General features: G+C 39.9%; 1 protein-coding gene across 3 annotated transcripts; it reads right to left on the reverse strand.

Moving 5' to 3' along the window:
* Positions 1–1723: 1723 nt before the first annotated feature.
* On the reverse strand, positions 1724–23642 carry PTGFR (prostaglandin F receptor). Of its 3 annotated transcripts, none has more exons than XM_055724328.1 (3): positions 23535–23642; positions 21605–22452; positions 1724–3947 (listed from the first exon to the last, which is right to left on the reverse strand). In XM_055724328.1, the coding sequence occupies exons 2-3, from the start codon at positions 22391–22393 to the stop codon at positions 3642–3644; spliced, it is 1095 nt and encodes a 364-aa protein (XP_055580303.1). In that variant the 5' UTR covers positions 22394–22452; positions 23535–23642; the 3' UTR covers positions 1724–3641. The 3 variants fall into 3 exon arrangements, with proteins under 3 accessions (XP_055580303.1, XP_055580305.1, XP_055580302.1); XM_055724330.1 differs by lacking the exon at positions 23535–23642 and adding an exon at positions 23098–23272 and having other exon boundaries at positions 21926–22452; XM_055724327.1 differs by lacking the exon at positions 23535–23642 and adding an exon at positions 23098–23272.

Here is a 23642-nt window from a genome sequence, read left to right on the forward strand (position 1 = left end):
TTTTTCTTTTCCTTGGTGCTATTCCTCATCACAAAGTAGTAAACCCAGGGATATCTCAAGAAAGCAAAACACAGCTACTTATATTAACTAGCCCCTCTTTTATCTGACCTTTGAAACAGCATTACACTCTTAGTACTTAAGATTTCCCAGTAAGTATTAAAATTAACTCACATTCAACAGAAAAACCTTGGCTGTTCAAGGTGTAAATACCTTTCTCAATATAATGCAGTAAGACTGAATTGAAAGTCATTGACCATTGTTTGGTTACTGAAATCAAAGACCAGTTTTGCCATTTTTAATGGTGGCAGAAGTTTAAATTGAAAAGCATCTGGGGTTTTTTTTAGGAAGCAAAAAGCATCACAATAGGTGATGTAAATTCCCTTAGGATTTGAGTGCTTTTCCCAGGACCCAAGTGTTGAGAATTAAATCTCATGTCAATCTATGCAATTAATCAGCAGTGTGTTGTGTTACCAGTTAAATCCTGGAGGAATGTATCAGCAAGCAAGGCACATCTGAAAGGTCTCAACATCTTGTCCTAAAGGATCACCATGGCTACAGAACTGGTACATACTGTTGCTCCTGAAATTGTTCCTAAACATCAGACCAATAAAAACACTTATGTACAAATATCAGAAATAAACACAGAAGGTGGACACTTTGCCTCAAGATTTAAATCAAAAGACCTTGAACCTTGCTCTCCATCTTTGTATCTAGGTAAGAAACCACAAATATTTTCCTAATCCCCATGATGAATGACTCGCTAGGGAGGCTTTCCTTGCTTCAGGAGGTTGATTCAGGCTGGGCTAGAACCTTGGTTTAAGATAATGTGCTTCCTTACATAGCCTGCCACTGTTTAAGATCCCAATTAGATTAAATATTCTCCCATCCTGAGGATTCTTTGGTTATTAGTCAGAAATGAGATTCACTTTCTTCCCACCAGAACACTTACTGCCCCTGCCTGCTCTGGAGACACTAATTACTGCCTAGTAGTAAATAGGCAGCTCATGACTGCTCACATCATTAGCCAACCTCTAAAAAGATCATCAGCCCATTGCTAAGCAGACTGCCCTTTTTTCCTTGCCTGGGCAATACTCAGATCCTAGTGTGAAGCTGTCCCATTTTTTTTTATTATTATTATTATTATTATCTCATATTCCATAAAACCTATCATTCGCTAATCATACAACACAGCCTGTTGCTGGCTCTCCTGTGAGATGAAACACAGTGATAATCGAGTCACTTTCAGCGGTAACAGATCCTTGGGTGACTATCCTGAGCTGCCTCTGCAGGCTACCACATCCCTAGACAAACCAAAACATTAACAGCAAAACTCACATTTTTTCCAGGATTCATAGTGTAGGTGAGACTAATCAGAGTCTGTGCAACATGTTGGCAGATATTTGGATAAAAACACTTTGATCCCAAACACCATCCTCCCCCAGTTCCACTTTTATTTACATTTTCTAAGCATGGATCATCAGGACTTGACCTTGTCTGCATTAGACCTCCGGCTGTACTGGGCTGCTCATGTGACAATGAAGTGCAGGAACACTGGCACCTCCTATCTGAATTCTCCCTGTCCTGCTCTCTGCCTTCACAACTGATAACACACGTGTGAATGGCAGTGGGTGGCTTGAGTCCAGCATGAGGTTTTTTGTCATAAGGGTTATTTTTAACAACTTCAAGTAGCTTTTGTTACACAGAAATATCATAGCACTCAAGATACAGTTTGATAACTTTAATAAGGCTTTGCAATTTACAGTCAATATGTATTAGTACACAAAATATAAGAAATCACATATACATATAAACTTCTGTTTGTTTGTTTTACAAGTCAACCAGTACGAACTACACAAGCTACATTTATTCACATAACAAAATAGAACATTGATGAGCTTCACTCACGATCAAATTTCTCAACAATTTACAGACAAATATTTTTGCAGCTGCAGAAACAACAATCTTCCATAAAGAACGAATAATTTATGTCAACAGATACACTGGCATTGTATTCCATGAAATGAAAGACCCAAACTGAGCACTGACTGAAAGCTTCCAGATTTCAGCAGAACCCACCTGAAGCAACAGTGCGGAGCTTATACCAGCCTCAACTCTGTCCACGGTTTATCAGCTTTCTGACTGAGAAAATAAATCACACACAGAAATTCTTTAGGGTAAATGAAGCCATTTCATTTCATTACAGGGTTATTTAACCCATTTATTTTTCAACCTTTTTAAAACAAAAAGGAAATAGCTTTTAAAACAATAAAACCAAAGATTTAAACCTTTGGGGGTTTTATTTTCTGACTTAAACTATTCTCACATACAACGTGAACTTGCAGCTTGTGAATAGTTTTGGTCCCTCAGACTATCTTCTTGGTGAATCAGTTTTTAACTACTTTGACCAAATATACCAACAATTCACTAATGTAGTTATTTGAAGTAGGTAAAAATAACATAGACATTTCTATCTTACAACGATCCCTCTGCTACAAAGTCTGTGATACCCTCCTTCTTGCTTCTGAACAGTATACAGTCACAAAAAACAAAGTTTCTTTTAGCAGCATTAAAGGGGCTCTGTAGAGTCCTGGAAAATTTCTGATACCATCAAATATACTGAATGTCCTCAGCTTTTCAGACATGGACCCTGCAAAAACCAAGGGGCAGTTTGCTTTCAGAAATAAAACCACACTGCCAGTGCAGCTCCCTGCAGAGATGCTCAGTTGGTCACACACATTTTTCATGAGACATGTATGACCTTTAACAAATGAAGCAGATGTACCCCATGAGCATTTCAGTATATGCATCAGTGGAATGATTCAGATTTCCTTCGATCTAGGGGCAAAAAAACCCCAAACTATTCCTCTTAGAGACTCACCACAGATTTATGCCTGTTAGCTGCAACAAAATTTGTTGAAAGGACTAGAAACTCACCAATAGATCTGAAAATGTAACCGAAAGCAAGCTGAACTGATCTGCTTCTGTGTTTTTACAGGAAACCTCATGTTTTGTCAGTGATTTGAAAGGAACGCTTACACTGATGAAGTTTCAGCTCTCCCAAAAATTCATGGAACAGTAAATGATTAAGAGGTCAAGTCAATGAACCAAGCAAACTGGATCACTTCATAAGCTGGGCACAAGCAAAATGTCTTTTATATACCCAACTGGAAAAATCAGTGCCTAGAAGCAAGGAATACCCTTATGGAAAGGATGGTGGACCTTATTCTAGGAAGCAGTGACTCTGCAAAGGATCTGGGGTTATCACTAGTACAGAAAATCTACCCCTTTTAAAAATCACCTTGGAGATCACTTTTGCACTTGTACGTGTTCTTAAGAAGCCTGCTAAGGTAAAGGATTTGGTGGGGACTATTACAAAGAACCCTGTTCACTTTATTACCTGGAAGGGAGAAATACAGGATGATTTGTCATCATACTACCAGTTTTGGAGGGGATGTATTCCAAAGGGAATTAAAACATTCAAGTGCATCTTTTGGAGTAGCAATATCAAACTGGTAGGCAATAAGAACAAACCACTCACAATTTAAAACAAATGCCAAACCACTGAGCCTTGGAATTAATTTCAAGGTACTGCCCGTGTATGAGCGTTGCCTCCATCATCTCTTCATACACTGTGTTTAACTTTATTGCCCTGTAGAGCTGAGCGGCTGTAGGTTTATTTGTTTGGAACTTACTGGTGACTCAGATATTGCTGCAACCTTCAAAGAATTCTTGATGGAGCTGAGTTCCCACATGTGTAAGTTTACGATGTGCATGCCACAACATCCCCTTGTGATCTTGTACAGGTTTTTAAGTACAGCTTTCCGGAGAAGGATGTACACCCAGGGATCTAAAATCTGATTCCATGTTGCCATTCGGAGAGCAAAAAGTATTGTTTCACAGGTCTCCTTTGAACGACTCTCATTTATCCCAATTCTGGCCATTGTCAACTGAAAATGGAAGATTTTAAAATTATACATTGAAAAAATACACCAAGAGAGCATGTAAATGAGTGAAATCATTTCAACATTATCTCTAATCTCTATACCTTCACAGCATCAATGTATCCTAATTGAAAAGTAAATAATTTCAGGCATATAACATTTATAATCCTAGGAATCCTCTAAAGTGTTACATAGGACATACATGTGTCTCTGCTGAATTACGGAACAAGCAGAGGATGGCAACCAGGCAGAGAATACCCTCTGAAACCAGGGACTGATTTGAGCAAGGAATAAAAACTTACACAGAATTTGAGCTAATAAAACATGCCAAGACTGTTCCAGGGATGGATTCTTTCAAGGATAGAGGCCAGAACACTTTTATAAAAGGTATTTATTTTTTCACGTTTTCCAAATTAAAGTCTGTATAACAAATACAGCACCTTGATTTCATCAAGAAGCTTCACATGTTTTAAGCTGCAACAGAACACAATTTATTGACACTAGAAGTTTAGAAGTTTCTAGGAAAATTTAAGCCATGATGACATAGGACACAGATACCCTTCTTCTTGCCAGTGGAGACACAGAGAGTTTCATTCACCTGTGGAGGTGCTACACATGGAGAGAACTCCACCAGCAACAACACTGCCAGAGCTATGGTTTCACATGGGTGGAGGCATTAGTCTTCCAGTCTAGCTCAGAGCAGGACTGCTTCTGGCAGAGGATACCCAAGAGCTACACAGCCCAGAAAGTTGTGGCAGCCCCCTGCCAGCTTTGCAGAGCTCCAACCTAGGCTCAGAAACACCAGCCCTAGTGAAACACACTGCTGGGGCTCCTGCCCTGCAGAGCGCTCCTTTACAGGCTTTCTGCCACTGATGTTTTGTAACCTGCGTTCCTGTGTGAAGAAAGCCTGACTTGGCAAAGCCAGGAATCTGCCAGAGGACAGTAAATTCTCTCTCTCTATTATTAATGTTACAAGTACATGAAGACTTTTTTGGTAGAAAGATGAAACACTGTAAGGCTTTCATTTCCAAAGCCTTTGAAGCAATACAGTTATTTAACTAGAAAACGGGATATTTTACAACTGATGCTATGAGCACACTGATTTATTGGGCAATGACCCTACCTCTCATTGCCCAATAAATCAGTGTGCTCATAGTACCAGTTTGTCTGAGTGCAGAGGGTTGTATTTTCACAAAGATGCAGTGTAAAAAAATCATTATTTAGTTTAGGTAAAAACCTAAACTAAATAATAATAATGAATGAAGAGCGAAAACTACCACTCAAGATTCCAGAAAACCTATTTTACTCCTTTTGAAATGCTTCTCTGTATTCATAGGCCCTATCTATAGTTTGCAGGTCACCGCATCTGAGTATAAACTTGAGTGGAACAGAGTGAATGCATAAAAGGAGACTCTACTGGCTTGATCAAGCATTTGATCACTTGATATGGGAGCAGCGAAGAGAGCCCCTAGGAACATTCCTAAGGATGCTGGTAAGACTGGCAGAAGCACAGCTGGGAACCGGTGCAAGGAGGAGGAATGTCTGAGCATGGAGCCAACACAAACACTTATAAGTCAGTTCCCTGAATCTGCTTTTCACCCTATAACCACTGGGCACATTCCTCTTCGACATCAGCAGCCCACCCAAACTTGGACAATTCCTTTGGGTCCTGCACGGGATGTTTTCTCAGGACAGTCTTATATTTCATTTATTAGAGGTCCAATACCACAAGCCAAATTCTGACCGATTAATCCTTACTCATGCAAGTAGGACCGAGCAGTAAATGACAGCACAACAGAGCTCACAGAGCAATGTCCTTTTCCAATATACTGTATGCTTGACCTAATACAGATATATAGCTTCCCAATCTGCTTCTTAATGTACTTCAAAATACTGTTCATTGTTCTTCTCTCCCACTCTGCAAAGTTAATAAATGCCAAATCCAATGCAACTTCGTGCCCAGAAGAGGAAGCAGTAGATGTCTTCTAGGAAAAGTAGCTCCATCCAGATTTGTAAAACTATTATTTTCTCACGTTACCTAGCAAATTTGTGCAAGTCCCTTCCATTTAGTAGTAATCACCTCTAAGTGAATCCATTTGTTTGCTGTTCAACTTGCTGGCTCAACATAAAGTACCTCTGATTTGATTATGGATTTACATAAAGTAAATCAGGACAACAAAGAAATTTGATGCATAATTTTATGGATTCTGATACTTGGAGAAGCTGCAACTGGAACACTTAAGTTACCTCTTCTGAATACTAGATGCATAAAAAATAATATATCTGAACTCACAAGTAGCAAGTAGAGCTTATGTACATAGCTAAATGCTTAAGCAACTCAGCTGTGAATCCCTGTATTGGAAATAATGAAGATAAAATCTACATTATCTACAAATTTTGTTTCATAAAATGAGAATCTTCTAGACATATGACATATTACTTGGGAGTGTTATGCATAAATTAAAAAATGTTTCCTCTCTTGTGTCCCTAAAACCAACATAAAATGATATCTCAACTTTCTGAAGTTCTGAGTGGCTGAGATTTCTGAAGCTCAGTCCAACTCCAAGCACGAGCATTTTTATGCTAAAACGCTTGTGGCAGAGCATTGGGAGTGACAGACATGTTACCTACCATTGCATTGCCTCTCAGTATGAAGTGAGAGAGCTTCTCACTCCTCTAAAGAGCCTGCACTGTACTGGGAGCTCTTCCACGTCTGAGAAAACACGTAAGAAAACTGCACGTAACTGAAGCCAACTGCATACAAAGACAGGACAAAAAGTAGGCCATATCCTGGCTACTGGAGCCTTTCCAAAGTCATTTGATGATTTCTAGAACAAGACCCTAAATCCCAGCTGAAGAGGGGTAGAATGGAGCGAGACCAATATAAATTATTATTTCTATCACACGTTCATGGTCATTTTTTTTTATTTAATTAAATTCTTAAAATACTAATCAAAAGTCAGGTTGAAATCGTATATGACAAAGAGGCCTAATATGCTACCAGCTGTTTAATAAAGGATTCTATTGAAGCAAAACATGCAGCTAGTCTGTATTTTCTGCCTAGGTGTGAGAAAGTCTTATCACTGAACTGGCACCAGCTCAGAAACTCCAGCCAGAGCTTACTGCAGCACTAAGCTGATTTCTGAGAGCAGGACCTCCTCTGCAGATGCAGAAAGGACACTTCTTTTCCTCTTATTTGACTAATACTGTTCAATAATTAGTTCAAAGTCAAGAAACTAATTCAAAGACTGACTTTTCCTTCCTTGTAGGTCTATCAGATTAGTATGACGAAGGAATTCTGTCCTCTGTAGCCAGCAGTACATGGGGAAGCAGGAAGAGGCAATAACATTGCCTCACTATCTAGTTGCTTTTGATCCCCACAACTGAATGTAATATTTGTGCAGATTCAGCAATATGACTCAAAAAATTAACCCCCAGCTGGTAAATAAACATAACTCATGACTAACATATTTAGAAGTGTAAAAATTAGGTAGCATTTTGCTGAGTTATACAATGTTTATGTGGACACAGTTGTACGTCTCCCTGGTTTGTAAAAAAATGGAAGTATCACATTATGTAACCAATACAATTCAAACTTTCTTTAGGAAAGTAATTAAAAAAACATAACTAAGTTACTTTTTTAAACCAAGGCTTCCTTCTTCTGAGATAAAAAGTTATTCTGACTCATATTAGCCTTTGATAGTTTAAGGAAAGACCTGAGAATTCCCTGTCCCTAAGAATAAATACAGAGGAAACAAATCTGTGTCACATAAGGACTTGACCCAATACGTAAAACTTCTCCATCCTTTTTATTCCATCAATTTTAGGCTTCCCTAAAACCAAAGCTCACTTCGCAACATCCAGAAAGTCTGACAGAAAAGTTTTAAAATAATTTTGAAATCGTCGACTTTACAATTCTGCATCTAGCTGATAGCTTCAGAGAATTGCCATTTCCCTTAGGGACAAAGCTCAGTGCAACGAACTGAAAAAAATTGCTCCAAAGCTTCACACCACTCTCCAAATATAAACAGCATGACTGTAATTTCCATTCCAATTGGATCTCAATTATATGAGAACAATTAATAAGCTAAATGGCAGTGCTGCTTGGTCACATTCCTGTTAGTACTCAAGGACAGCCAGTCAAAACAAGCAGCAGGCTTTACAGCTAGTTAGGAAATAAGACAAACTGTAATGCTACTTTGATGCATTTCAGCACACAGGCTTTAAATCTGGGTTCTATCCTTGACTTCAGGAAACTGGATAAAAACTAGTCACCAAGAGACTGATATGGAAAGCAGAGCAGACAAATATCAGAAATTCTCTTCCTCTGTAGCTCAGCCTTCAGGCTACACTTCGCTGTGGGAACCTTGCAGACCCTCCCAAACCTCATCCTCTTCCTTTTGATTTCATTACAAGCAGTTCCGAGAACCTCCATTAATGGAAGAAAGTCCATGATTGCTTCGGTATTTGCAGAGTACTTCTATTCTGCCACTGATGCTTATGTCAAGTCCAGAGGTGCATATCCCCTTCTCCTAAACCACACAGGACTCAAGGTCGTATTCTACTGATTATGTCCCACTCCATGGAAATAAAAAATACATAATTATTTTGAATCTCCAGAAGGTTTTGGAACTTCCATTATACATCCTACAAAGAAGCTGCAGTCTGTTGTAGGCAAGAGCTGATAGAAGATGATACTTTGTAGTGCTCTATAAACAAAACTTTAAGAAAAAAGTCAACAAAAGAGAGGGAGAGAGAAATCAAAATACATCTTCAAATTTTATGTACCATTTTATATCTCCTAAGAACACATTAGAAAAGAAACACTGACAGCAAATAGCCTGTATCATTGCTATATAGATACTGCGGTATATAAACCAAGCATTCATTGCAACAAAGCTGAGCATGCTTCATTTAATTTTTTTATGTGGTTCTATATAAGTCAATTTAAAAGCAAGGGCTTCCAAGAAAAATGTGCAGTGCACAGTGCACCACTTCTGCCATTAAAATGTTAGTACACACACTGTACTACTTATGCCACATAACGCTTTTTATGTTATAGATCTGCAACGTGTTTTTCCCCCCTGTTTTCCTTTCCCTTTTTAAAAGAAAAACATGAACCATACCTTCAACTTTTACACACCAGATGATCATTTGGCCTAGCAAGTAAATTTTAACTGAGCATAGGGTTTTATAAAAAATGTGTATTTAAAAAGGAATTGGAGGAGACAAAATGCATTTCCTCCACATTACAGTCCACAGAGTATTTCTAAGGGGATGCATAATACTTCCACGTGTGAAGTTTTGCAGATCAGCTAGACAAGTAGCAGCAAAATAAGGGAATCCTCTTTTCTCTCATGTATAATTCTGTGAAAAAAAATAATAATGCCACTAAAAAGTAACAATGGATCCACTGGCTCACTATTCAGTTAGGGGGAAATCTGTGTCTACCTCCCAAAATCAAGTTCTAGTCCAAAAAAGGTATCAAAGGGTGGTAACTACTGCCTGCCATGATATGCATCCTTAAACATGCAAGTTTACTTACTACCCTGTTGAAAGCAGCTACTCTGAGAAAGACCTTTCCACTATCAGAGTTGCAGTCTCTCTTAGGAAACATAGAACCCAAATGAGAAACAGCTCCTTAAAATGAAACTGTATAAACCTTTCAGAGGTATTGTAAAGCTAAAGGCACTCAGAGCTCAGAGGCGTTCCCAAAGCACTACTGCTGTGATAATAGTCAAAAAGGTACAGACAAAACAGGAAAACACAACATTTTCCACAAAGCAAAGCAGAACAGTTTCCAGTATTCCTTTCTCAGACATAGCTGATTTTGTGACCAGGCAATTTCTTGCCAGCTGATGATGCTGTTTCATGAACATGGTACCATTCAGGACACCCGCCTTTCCTCAGGCTGGCAAGATCAAAGCTGTGAAACAGTATGTCCCAGTACCCTTCCGAACTGGTAGGGCAGATGTCACACCAACTGAATGCCAAAGAAAGGAGTGCAGCGTAGCAGCAAATATACGTCACTGCAGTCATGACATCAAATTAAGGCTCTGTGGGTTTTTGGCACTCACAGCTCAGCTCTGTCTGACCTCACCACGTGATCCCTCCTCGCTGGGGCTGTTCAGTTCTTCTGAGCTTTCCTCACTCCTCGTGCAGGCTCAGGTCTGCAGAGGACTCAGTCTATTGCACTCCATTACCGTGCCATCAGAGTCAACTGTGACGTTTTCACCATCTGTGTTTTTACAGCTTTATGCAAAATATTTACGGATGGCAACACACTTTCTAAACAAACATTTGGAAATGTCATTTGAAATGAGGCTTTAATGTATGCAAGAATTTGTCAAAATTACTGAAAAAAAATGTAAAGTGCCACAACATTATGCTATTTATATTTTATTAACTGCCTTTGGCATTATCATGCTTTATATAAGGCAGCAAAGCAATTATGAAGCAAGCCTCATAAACAGAAGGATTTTTTTGTGCACATAAACTCACAAATATTGACTGAAAGTGAAGTTTTATTTTCCGTGAGCTTTCCCCTTAGACACTACCTATTTGCATCTCCTTTGCAGTAACATAAATTCAGGTTGGGCTTGAATGAAGCATTCCAGGTCACCTCTGTTTCACTGACTGAATCCTGGTATTTCTATCTTGGATTGACAAGTCTTTTTTTGCTCTTTCCTTTCCTCCCCCTCAAAATTAGAAATAATTTGTTTCAACTAGCTGGCAATGTAATTACTCTCACAGGTTAATTAACTCATTTGAAAGGAAAGCAGAACGGATATGGACAGAGAAGATTTTAGCATTGAAAACAGTAGATGAATCGCTTCATAATGAAAAGACATAGTGTCCATACCAAAGTCAAATAAACAACCTGTTTCCTGAGCTACGTGTTTTAAAGTTACAAGAAAGCCTGCTTCCATGGAGCGAGGAATGTATTGCTACCTAACAACAAAGCCTGTAAAAAAAATCTCTTGCACAAAAAAAAATAATTTTACAGATAGAATTAAATTATTATTTACTCAGCAAATGCTGAGATAAACTTTACAGGACAACTGCTAGACTTCTTCGGACCAGAAAACCATAGAGGATTTCTAATAGTGCATAACAAGGACCATCCTGAGAAACACAAACACATCAAGTAAGTATTTAGAAATGTAAGTACTATATGTATGCAGGATCCATTTAATCTCTTCCATTAGGGTCAGTTGGGTAAAGCTTCAAAACCTGGAAATGGCCTATTTACTTCTCTTATTGCTTTGCTTTTTCAGGTTTTCACCCTCATCTGGAAAACAATTACATTTTTATTGGTTAAATAAATGTTCTCATTGATTTAGGAGCAACAGAACTTCTCTCACTAACACCCTACAAATACCAAAGAAAGAATCACAAACACATAATATCGGGGAAGAAGAGAAATGTCTGAATATGGGGGAGGGGGGGGGGGGATGCCGGAAAGAAAGAAACAATATACAGACCATCTGGAGGAAAATGGAGCTGCAAAGGTCCATAATTACAGAATGAATTCAGCATTTACTGTTATGCACAGGATCAAATCAAAAGCTTAGATGTGAACTGTCTTTCCAAACATCACCACGTTCATGCTGCTTCATTACTAAAGTCATCCTCCACTGTATTTACATGTCCGAGGAGAGATAGAATATAGATTCAGCAACCAGAGGCAAATCTTCCACTTAATCTTTGACAGCAAGAAAACGCTCTTCTACAGGGCATGCAGGATCTGTCAGTTCTTACCTGGTCATTTTTTTAATTCTCAGATTTTTCACTTCTGTCTAAGAATCCAAGAATTAGGCTGAATTCTCTAATGGTTCCTTGGACAGGTCACTCCCTGATTTCAGAGGAATGGCACATACATGCAGGGTTTCAGGGCAAATACCACCAAATCCAGAGATATCCATACAAGATATCATAACAAGCATTAAAAGAAGGGAGGAAAATTTCACAGAGAGTCAGTCATGATATACAGTTGCCTTTTCACCTCTTCTAGAGTTCAGGAAAGCAGATGGCTTTGATGTGTGACCAAGTCTGCAAGACCTCAGCTAACAACAGGCCTAAAAAAAGTAAGGAGCCTACTCTACTGTCTATCAATGGAGTCAGACCTTCAGTTTAATTATCTGAGAAATCATTGTGTTTATTACTTGGGTGTAGGGGAAAATAAGGAGGGGGGGGAAAATATATATATTCATTTGTAGTTATATTTTACATATGTTTACTATGTACAGAACACAGACACTAGAGGGAAATACATCTTTTCAAAGATAGATTGGAGTCACAGTCACCTAATGACTTGGTGCTATCTGATTTGCAGTATTTATAATCTGGCTGAGGCAAAGAAAGATGTGATGTGTTCCTTTACAAAAAAAACAAGACACCTTTATTTTATATATCGTTCTGAAGAAATACCAAGGCTAATGAGTTAGCAATGTATTTACCAAGTTGGAATATATAATTTGCAATTACTTTTTTCTTTAATGTTGGCAAATGAATTAAAATGGATGGCTGTGCACCTGGATCACTTTTTAGGTCGAGGAGGGAAGAGAAAAATAAAACTCCCTTTAAGAGTGATGTATTTCTCAACTTCTGCAAATGCAGGGTCCTGGTAAAAAGTGTATTCAGTTTTATTTCCAACTCACTAATGAACTGTAATTCCTAAACCAAATTGCTACCACTTACATGGATCATCTTCTTCCTGCATCACCTTGTTTTAACACCTTTCCATGCAGTGAGGCTGACGGGAACACAGCTGGCCAGATCCTCCAGCCAGCACAAGTCTTCCTCCCCCATGTCCTGATGTTGGCCATAACATGGGTGACAAGGTTGCTCATGAGCAGACTCACTACATCCTTTACATCCTCCCTCGCTCCTATAACTTCGGGGTGGCTGTGCAGCCCATGCCCAGCTTACGCTGGTTTCAAGCCACCTGAGGCAGCTGGCAGCACACAGGTCCAGGACAGCAAGTAGGGGACCAGCCGGAGATCAGTCGTTAACTTCTGCTTCTCCAATGACAAAGTAATCTTTGGTTTCTGTGAGTTTAGTATTGAGGTTTAGTTGCCTTTAAAATGTCAGTTCATGACATCCCTTACACAAAGACTCATTTTCAGCCTTCTTTGGGAAATCATGCAGAAATACAACTCCAAAGCCATTCAAACCCTCCCTTTCACACATGTCCTCAAATGTCTTCACACAACTTATTAAAAAGAGGACCTTAGAGCAAGCTTACGAGCTCCTCTCCACTCCCTTCTCTCTCTGGAATAGGTAAGAGCAATCCTTCATCAAGAGACAGTATATTCCTATAACGCGGCTCTGGTTCATTCAGCTACTCAGCTATTTCATCTCATCCAACACGAGAATGGATCCGAGGAATGAGTGGCAGTTACTAAAACTTTACTGTAACTCCTGGTGTAAAACCTTTCTATTTCTAAAAGCACATTCTCAGAACCCACAACGGGCTCATACTCCTGTTCTGCTGGGCACTGCACATGCACACAGCAAACAGGCACCTTTCTTCCTCAGGGAGCTTGTAACCCGAATTGCAATTGAGCAATTTCTGAACACTTTAACATTTAAAATGTAAAATTTAAGCCTTAAAAGCACATGAAATAAGAATTATTGTTCTGTTTTAAATCTAAACAGCATTTTTCCCCAGAAGAGGAACCCAATATTGCACTCTTTCAGACATGAACTGATCCTACACTACTTACTGAGACACGTAACTTCTACTAGAAAGCATTTACAATCACCATGCAAAACTTAAGATTGTAAATCAACACCATAATAAATATCTCACAGGACATATGAATGTATATCACACCCTGATGTCTGTCATGTTAAACCTGGTGAGGATGAAGAACTTCTTAAGAGCTATTCCAAGTGAAACTTTGTTTTCAGCAACAAGTTTACTATTTAAAGTCTTTAGATAGTCAGGAAAGAGAGCTTTCCTAAAATAACCATCCAAAAATGGCTATGCCATGTATGACACTTTCCAGAAATGGTTATGCAGTGTACGATATTTTCAAGCAAGAAAGGCCTGAATAAGGGTAATATCTAAGAAACTGGAAAAATTCTCTTCTATCAAACAAAACTGGAATACATGTCAAATTGAATTACTTTTTAATATCAGGCACAAAATCCAAAAACTTTATCAATTAAATAAATAAGGGGAGGTTATGAATGGCAAATTTACTAGGCTGAAGTTTTCCGAACTTGATTTTTTGAGATAGCAACTTCAAAATTGAAATCAAAATTTTCTGTGAAAGTCGCTGACATCTATTTGGAACAAAATATTGTGTTTCAATTTATAGATATTTATGGTAATGTACATTTTTAAAATATATTAATAGTTATTAAGAATAATTATTATATTAATATATTATCAGTTTTGTGTGGTATCTATCATTAATGTATTGATATTATAAATATTAGCATATTAATATATACTAATTATTATAGTTAATTATAATAAGCAGTAAGCAGTTCTAAAAGAAAAACAGGATGACATTGTTTTGAAAATTTCCTCACGTGACTGGAAACCTGCCTTCCCTACTTTTACTCTCCAAAACAAACCAATCTCATTGCATTCTGATGGCACTGCATTTTCAGAAAAAGGCTTTACGTAAGTTTTTCCAAACAGTACAAGTAAATATAGAGAACAAAAACTATAATTATGCTTCCCCAAAAGCCTCCAGTAAAGGACAATCTGTCAATCTCAGCTCTTCTTCCTTCCCTGGTTCACATTGTTACTGCAGGGAAATATGCTGACCACTGTTCATTTCTTCTCCAGAACTTCTTTCTTGCTGAGGGACTACCTCAGCTGCTCAGCTCCCTGACTTCTGTGAGAGGGTGGTAAACACTTAAATTACAAATACAGCCACAATCAACAGTGTTTCTAAGCACTCTATGATAAACTACACCCTGGCCAACACTTAAAAACATTTTTTTAAAATTATTCATATTTCTCAGAAAGGCTAAGGCCTGTAAGATCTCCACAAACTGTAAAAGATGAAAATAGGAACAGACCAATTCTGAACATTGAAACAGTACCTTTGAAATTCAGTATCATTTTAGGTGGGTATACTCTACAGTGAAGCTCATTCCATCTCCCATCTAACCCAGCAGAAATTTGCCACCTGTGCCTCTTAAGAATCCAAAAGAAAAGAAAGATGTCTACAGCCAATACTAAAAAAAAAAAAAAAAAAAGGCATGAACATCTTACCCTTATTCCACAGGAAACTAGGCTAAAAAGACACTGCTGTCTTGAGACTAACAAAAACTTCAGACAAAATGAGTGTTCTCTTTCCTCTTAATCCCTAAAATCAGCTGTTGATTCCAAAATATCTTTTGGGCCATAATATTAGGAACAACACTAACACTTCAGCAATTTAACCTTGAAGATCAGAAGCTCATTCAGAGGAACCCAAGCAACAACAGTAATTGCATTTGCACAGTGCTAACAGATATATTGAGGAACTCGGCACACAACTAAAAGGCCATGATACAACGGAAAGGGAGAGCCCTCTTTGTAGTGTAGCTTTAAAGACAAGCCAACCCATAGGAGGTGGGTTTTTTCTCTTTCCAGAGGAACTCAGGGAGCATTTTATTCTGTCAAACAACCACTCCTGATCTGACCCCTGCCAGGCCTCGCTGTGTCAGAAGAGAAATAACCACCCGCAGTCAACAACAACTGTTACAGCACTGACGCCTCAGACTAGAGATAGAGATATCTATGTGGCAGGCTTTCCACTAGCAAAAAGCTTTTTCCTTTCCCTGTAAAACTGGTTCCTTTATTAACACATGGCAGAAGTGGGCTCCTGAGAGGGGTTTGCATCCACCTGGCCCGAGAGGCAGTGGCAGCATGCCGTGGGTGCTGCCAGGGGCCCTGCAGCAGACTGCCTCCCCCAGGCCCCACCACCCAGGCCCAGCTCAAACTTGTCTTTACGTGTCAACAGACAACCCTTCTAGCAAAACAAGGCAGGAATCCAATGACCAAAGCCAGCAGAAGCATAGTGATTATCCTTGATTATCTTTAAAATCTGCATCTTGAAAGACAGTGTGTTTTTCCCTTGTGCAAGTAAATTTTCCAACAGCACTGAAAGCTGCAAGGTTAGCTAAACGTGTTTATAAGAGTATCTCTTTCAGGCTTTGGAAACAGATGACTGAAAATTGAAAGCCTGCTTTATACTTTTTCAAAAGGAAAGATCACTCTCGCTGTTGACAGTGCCTACGCAGGCACAACACGCTGCGGAGCTCACGGAGGCCACAGCTGTGGCCAGCACTGTAGTTTGCGGGTGTGAGAGAACAGGCTCTGCCCGGCAGCCACCCCTGACAGACACGGCCACCACGGCCTCACCGGGAAAGCGTGGACCTGCGTCTCAGGATGTCTGGTGCCTGTTTCTTCTCAGCTGTGTTTTCTGGTTATGAAATCACCAGTCACGAGAGCACAAGAGAAGGGACAAATCTGTAAGTAGCTATTGAGTTGCAGGGACAATACAGCCAGTAGTATTTGAAGGCATACAAACAGCACTAATAAAGCAACAAGCTCATATACATGATTCTCGTTGCACATATAAGATAGTATAACAGAAATTTAAGCTGCCAGCTAATTAAAGAATACAGACAACAGGAACGGAGGGAGATGCTTCAAGGGTAACATGAGTATGAACACCTGGCAAGGTGTCACTGCACATGTATGTACATAACTACATATACAAAACCACTAAAATGAGATGCATAGAGGATTGCCTTGCACAGCAAAATACCTTATGTTGTATGCGACTACATGGCCTAGAATTTCGTTTAGTGTAAAACCCACAACCCACTGACCTCGTTCAGCATAGCCTTTGGAAACAGATGACTGAAAATTGAATTGTGAGCCTGTCTCAGCACCTGCATACCTGGTGGAGCAACCAGGGCGGGCTGGGCTAAGGCTATTCCACCGAGAGCCTCCCTGATAGTGCACTGCTGCTCCCCTCACCTCCTCCGGCAGCATATTCACTGAAAGGACCACTCAGACCAGCTCCAGCAGCTTCTAGGTTGCATTGATTCAGCAAACAGTAAGCTAAATGCTGCCCTGGGTGCACGAAAACCAACCATCAAGCCTCGCTGCATGAGATAATCTGAGGACAAGAACAAGTCAGAGCGAGTTCAGAGAGACACAATTAGCATAACAAATTGGAACAGGAAGAAGTGACATGAGAAGAGACTGCTAGAAATTAATCTAGCCAGTAAAAAGGCAACTGAATAAGAGCTGATTTAATGACATGAAATAAACAGCTGAGATCTTTCAGGAGTGGCTATTTTCTGCAGTAGAGGGGAGGTAAAACTGGAAGGAAAGTAATCAGATAACTGCATGGAAAAAGATCTTAACAAGAATAATTTGAATGTAAAAATATTTTTCTCAGGCTAAGACTGTATTCCACAAATGAAAAAGATTAGATGTTTCTTCATATCATAATTTGTTCCCATAGATAAATTCACTCTGAAATAAACCCCTCCTGTCCATAACTACCAGGAGTTCACTTTGCTACTCCAAAACAAACTAAAATATGTTTATCGCTTGAGCCCTGCAGAATTTGACATACTGAAGTCAGAACCCACTCATACGAACAAAGTTCCAAAACCATGCCATTTCATGACAGGCCAGATGCCAAGTCACAGCCAAAAACCAGCTTTATATAACAATCTTATTTCTTCAGACATGCTTGTCACAAAATGCTCCAGCCCAATTATTTGCTTTGGGAATTCAACCCCTAGGGACCAAATTTATCCAACAAAACTTGCATATCCCTAGCAAAGAGCTAAGTCTCCAGCAAGGATGAAAAAAGATGACTTGATGTTACTATCTTCAGAACGTATTTTCCTGGAATTACCCATCACAAAGCAAAATTATTTGGACTGCCAGAACAAATGTGCCCCTGCAAATCATTGACTACACAGATTACCAGAAAACCCATTAATTTCACTTGTTGCTTTTTTTGCAGATTCCCTCCTCTCAGCTCCTCAAAAGGAGATAAATGTTCCCCCATAAGGGAAGATGCAGGGATCACCCCTCATTCTGGTAATTTATTAAGGAAAGATACTCACACAATGTCAGAAAATTTGAAAAAGCTGTTCATTTCTGACAAAGAGATGAAATGGAGTTTCAGGAAAGAAATCAGAAGGAAGCAAAGAAAATCAGAAGGAAGCAAAGAAAATCAGAAGGAAGCAAAGAAAATCAGAAGGAAGCAAAGAAAATCAGAAGGAAGTTCCTGTCCAACAGCTCCAGGCAGAGCTCCACATGAGCCAGGCATGGGCTCTGCTTCTGAAAAAAATCGAGGAGTCTTAAAATAGAGGTGGTGATGGATTATAATATTATATATTATTATATGTAATATTAAATGTTAGAGATATATATACATTTACACACATATATAAAGGCACCAAAACAAGTTCACTACCACTGAGCAGGTGCAGAAGTCAAGTTCAGTTCCACACTAGACACCATAAAGGACGACCCAGGGTCTTGTGCCTCTAATGTCATCTAAAGGGGATTTTGCACAGGACAGTGACTGAATATAACTCCACTTGGAAAAAAACCCAGAAATAAGTAAAACTTAATAGTGAAATAAATCTGCTGTTGGATTACAGTATTGGGTAGACTTGATTTTGGTAGCCATGTATATATGACAACTGAGGTAACACAAGACTAGATTAAAAAACAGAAGAAAAATAAAGAAAGTAATCCCCCCATCAGATGGAGAAACACAGCAAATAAATCCAAATTCTTGTATCTGCAAACCACACGTGGCATAAATGGCATCGCTTTCCTCTGCTTTCTTTTGCAAAGGTTTGTTTGGTTTCTAATTAGTTTGGTTTATATCAAGGCAATTCCCTCTTGCACAACATTTTGGTTTGTGTACTCTTTGGGACAGAGAACATGGGTGAAACTCACAATTCAAAGACAGACACTGACTACTAGTTTTAGCTTTGCGACAAAATTAAACAAGCACATGATTGCAAAACCACCACGTATTTAGCTACTTTGCCAAATAATTTCACCTATGAACATCTGCTCGCGTATTTCAGGAAATACTTGGTGTTTTGGTGTATGCTGATATGTTATAGAATGTAAACGATTCGTTCCACAAATTAAAAGCCCTGAGCTTTCAGCTAAATTGGACAAGTAGATTTGGATTGGCACTTCATTATAAATCATACACCTTGATAAACTCTGGATGTCTTTACTGTAACAGTCTAGCAGTACGCTCCTCACAAAGCTTTATTCCACTGCATCTGCATGCTTCACGGCAGTCCAACAAAGCTTGCTAAATTAACACTGCACTCATAATTCTGTTTGTATTCAGTGAACAGATGTGATCAAAACAAAGATTGGGTAACTCAGAGAATTAACTTTGATGTAAACTCTATTATCCTAATAGCTAAGAAAGGTAATACTAATATCTACCAAGGACCCCATCCTATTGCATTTCCCAGACTATCAAACTCTCTGGCTAAAGGACTAATTGTTCACTTCCTTGAAACAATGTTTCAAGAACTAAATCCTACCTTACACTAAACTTTTTTTTTTTTTAACTTCTTGTTTATAATATAAATTTATCCATATTGCAGAACTATTTTCCATACTGCCAGGCTAATTTTGGTGATAGCTTGGCTCATGTAATTTCAAAAGAGATCCATAAGTTAAGTGTCCTAAGCCCAGAACACACAGAGAGCACAGGCAGATTTGCCACCCAATGAATCGGAATTGTTTGTGTATCACCTTCCTCTGCAACACAGTCCCAAAAACTGTCAAATACAAAATTAAGCAAGAATTCACTGGTTTGTATCACCAGCTGATGGAGATGCCAAACTCTGAAAAGGCTCTGAAAAAAAAAAAAATTGCTGCTGGAATAATAATTTATCATCAATTACAACTTAGATGAAGTTAAATACAAAAGTAGCACTCTGGTTTCATTAAAGATTGTCAATTTTTAAGATTATGTTCTCATAATTAATGAAAATTGAAAGGCACAACAAAACTACCAACACTGAAAACAGTTGCAATTTTGTGTTCCTTTGTATGTTGAATATATGAAGTGTCTTTCAAATTAAAAAAGTCTATAGCTATTTTTAACACTTAAAGGCTTTTTAAAAATCAGATTAATTCCAACCTTTAAGGACAGTTGTTTTATCTGAAAATAAATGTCACCATAGGACAACATACTGTTTTTCATTAAAAGCAAAACCATCATTTGGGTGGCTTTTCTTGAAAACCATTCCGTGGCTTGCCCCAGACAACTTTCAGGAGGTGTCTGAAAGCAACTGGAAGTTGACTACGGAAGCTTGCTATATTGTTCTGATGACTTTGTTTATGCTCTGTGCACTACAGCCGTGACACTTGACAAAAGCCAACATGAATTTATGCTATGCTGCAGAGCAAGCCTAGAAAAATTCTCTGCGTGTTGAACAAAAGTGCAAGATGTTTTGTGCATTTCAGTGATGCAGAGATTTATATCCAGACTCTCTCCTTGAAGTCTGCGATACTAGATTAATTACATGCTACCTGCCAGATACATCCAACGCTGCAGCTAGGCGAATATTAGTATCTAATGTAGAACTACTTCAGGTAACTCCATAGTATACCATAGGCAGTGAGTTGATGAGCTATAGCTGGATTTGAATCAGATCTCAGAATTAAACTTCTATATTTGCAAGCCTAAACCAAAATTGCTTCTCATTCACATCAGCGAAAAACTACAGGACCTTGTTTCTAGGAAGCAAATTAAGATTTCATATTACTTGTGACTTAAGCTCTCTCACCCTAGTAAAAAAATAAATTCTCTTCAGTAAGGTTTATTACAGTAAAGAGTCACAGCATCCGCTTTATAATGCCATCATACAACAGGAGCCATCAAATTCTTTTCCATATCACAATCCCGCTTCCTTTGACGCTGCCCACTGCCAGAGCACACACCAACATGAGCTACACTTACCGCTTTGGAAGTCACAGCGGTTTCCAGCAGGCAGTCCTAAGTTAGAGCTGGCACAGCTGAGAAAGGGAGCTGATTGCACAGGGCAGCTTTGCTAGTCATCTGTCCAGATTACAAACCGAGCTTGTCTAGGTCTAAACCAAATTTTTATTTTAATCCACTGCCGACCACTGTTTTTTAACACAAGGATTTTTATGTTCCTAACTGTCACCTTAAGTAACACAGTTCACAAGCAGCAGTAAACTGTAATAAATAACAAGAAACAAACTACCATAAATGAAAAATTGTATGAACCACAGTACAGACTAAACAGACTTGCCCCTCCGAGATTTCACTGAATTTTTGGACAAGCTCAATATTTGCTCTGATTCATTCTAGCCACCATTCTGCTACCAGTGTCTGCTTCACATCATGGGAAATACAGTCCTCACAGTCCCTATATCTTTAGCTTACTCAATGTATTTTGCTTAGGCTCAGAAATAGAGAATAATTACCATTTTTGTTACAGATGCATAGGTACATACATTATGGGCTTTATGCTGTGAAATTAGTACACTGAAGAGTGGATACAGCTGTTATAATAACTAAAGCACCTTAAAACCTGGAGATAAAAAAGTATAACTTTTATACAGTGATGTGCATTAAAAATTGGCAAACACATTAGGCTCTTACCAGGAATGGACTCCAGCAAATGCAAGAAACACACATTATAGCCAAGAGCTGAATGATCATTTCAAAATGATGAGATCTGCCTTGTCTTTGTTGACTTTTAAATTTGACTCTTAAGAGCGTAATTCCTGTGACAGCATTGCACAAGAATGAAATAGCAAGGGCCAGTAACCCAAGGCAAGAAAAAAGTAAGAGATAAAATCTGTCTTCCCAGTCCTCAACATGTTCTGTTTTATAGAAGCACCAGGTCCTTGATGCTTGAATTTGATAGGCTCTAAACCTAAGAACAGGCAGCAAAGCTATAAGAACAGCAAACAGACATACCATAGTCAACATCATTTTCACATGTTTAGAAGTCATTTTTGTAGAGTGAAATATTGGCTTAGTGACTCCAATGCAGCGTTCAACAGCCATCACGCTGCCCAGGAAGAGTGGGCACAAACCAAAGAAAACCATGCAGATGCCAAAAACACTGCAAAGAATGTTGGACTGGTTAAATCGAATCCAGTCTTTGTCCGATGCATACACAAACACTGCAATGGCTCCATTGATGAGGTGGCCGAAGAGATCTGTGACAACCAAACCACTAGCAAGAAGCAAAAAGGAGGCTTTTGATTTCTGCCTAAATCTCTGATACGCCTTCAGGAGAATCACTATTGCAAGACTGTTGGACAAAATTCCCACTGTCATGAAGATTATTGAAAAGAAAACCGAAATCTTCTTCTCCGTGTGGCAGGTAGTGTTTTTCAAGATTTCAAATCCAGCCAGCCCCGGTGATTTTGAACTGTTCATGGTTAGGAAAGGAGAGGCAGCCCTCAAAACATTTCAGCAGTCTTGCAATCAAAAGGCATCTGCAGTATTAAAAACACACATACACACACTGTAAAAGGCATACAACTGTTCAAATGGCATTTGAAGCAGAAATTCCATAATATTAGTCTGTGGCACAAATCTAATTTTCCGGTTTTCTGAGTGATACGATATGGCATCATATTTTAAGTGCATCAGTCACAGGATAAAACAATTATCCGCATGCATTATACAGTGCAAATATAGCATACAGCATCTTTATAATCTCTGCACACGTAAGATATACGAAATAACGCATAAAATATATAACGCTCACGTACATACCATCAGAGAAACCATACAAAACACTCCAATGGTTAAACTATGTATGTAATCAAATGTTTTTGCAACATGCTCCTAGAATGAAAGTATTTATCAGCCCAGCCACAGGCAAAAGTCAAATACTCAAGCTGGAATATTTTGAGAGGATAATTACACTCTACCTCCCCTCCCACTGTTAAGCGTTATTTTCAAAACAATGTCCTAACATCTTCCAAGTAATTCTCCTCTCACAACTCAATGTTTTAAAGCTTTAACCTAACCAGCACTGAAGCCTCCAGCTCCCCAGCTCCCTCACTGAAGCACAAACTCGTATTCAGACACTCCCTTGCCCCGAAGCCCACCCCGCCAGCGGCTCCACGCGTTACCCCCGACTCTGCTCCCGGGACATTCCTGCCGGCAAAACTTCGCGAGCAGCGAAAGGCGCCGGCGGCCGCGGCGCACGCTACACCGCGGCGCTCCGGTCCTTGCGTTACTGAGCCAGAGCCGAAACCGGGCACGCCGGGGCCAGGGCTCTCCCCGCCGCTCAGGACCGCTAACCGGGAGCGCACTGCCGCCCGACGGCGTCCCCGCTCCGGGACCGGGCCAGCGCGCCCGCACGTGGGCAGCGCCCCGCAGCCCCCGGTGCCGCCGGCAGCGCCCTTATGTGCGCGTGGTGCCGCCGCCGGGGGCGGGGCGAGCCCGCCGCGCCGGGCACAAGTGCCACCCGCCGCCGGTAGCGGCCCCGGCCCGCCCGGCGTCCCTGTGCCGTCGCGCCCCGCAGCGCTCCCGCCGCCCGGCCCCGCCGTCGCGCCCCGCTCCTTACCGGCCTGGGTGCCGGCCGCCGCCGCCCACCTCCGCCTCGCTCCGCGGCGCCGGGATGAGGCGCGGCGGCGCAGCGCGGTGCCCCGCCGCCCGCCACCGCCGCCCGCCC

Source organism: Falco cherrug, chromosome 12 (assembly GCF_023634085.1).
Source record: "Falco cherrug isolate bFalChe1 chromosome 12, bFalChe1.pri, whole genome shotgun sequence".
NCBI classification, from domain to species: domain Eukaryota; kingdom Metazoa; phylum Chordata; class Aves; order Falconiformes; family Falconidae; genus Falco; species Falco cherrug.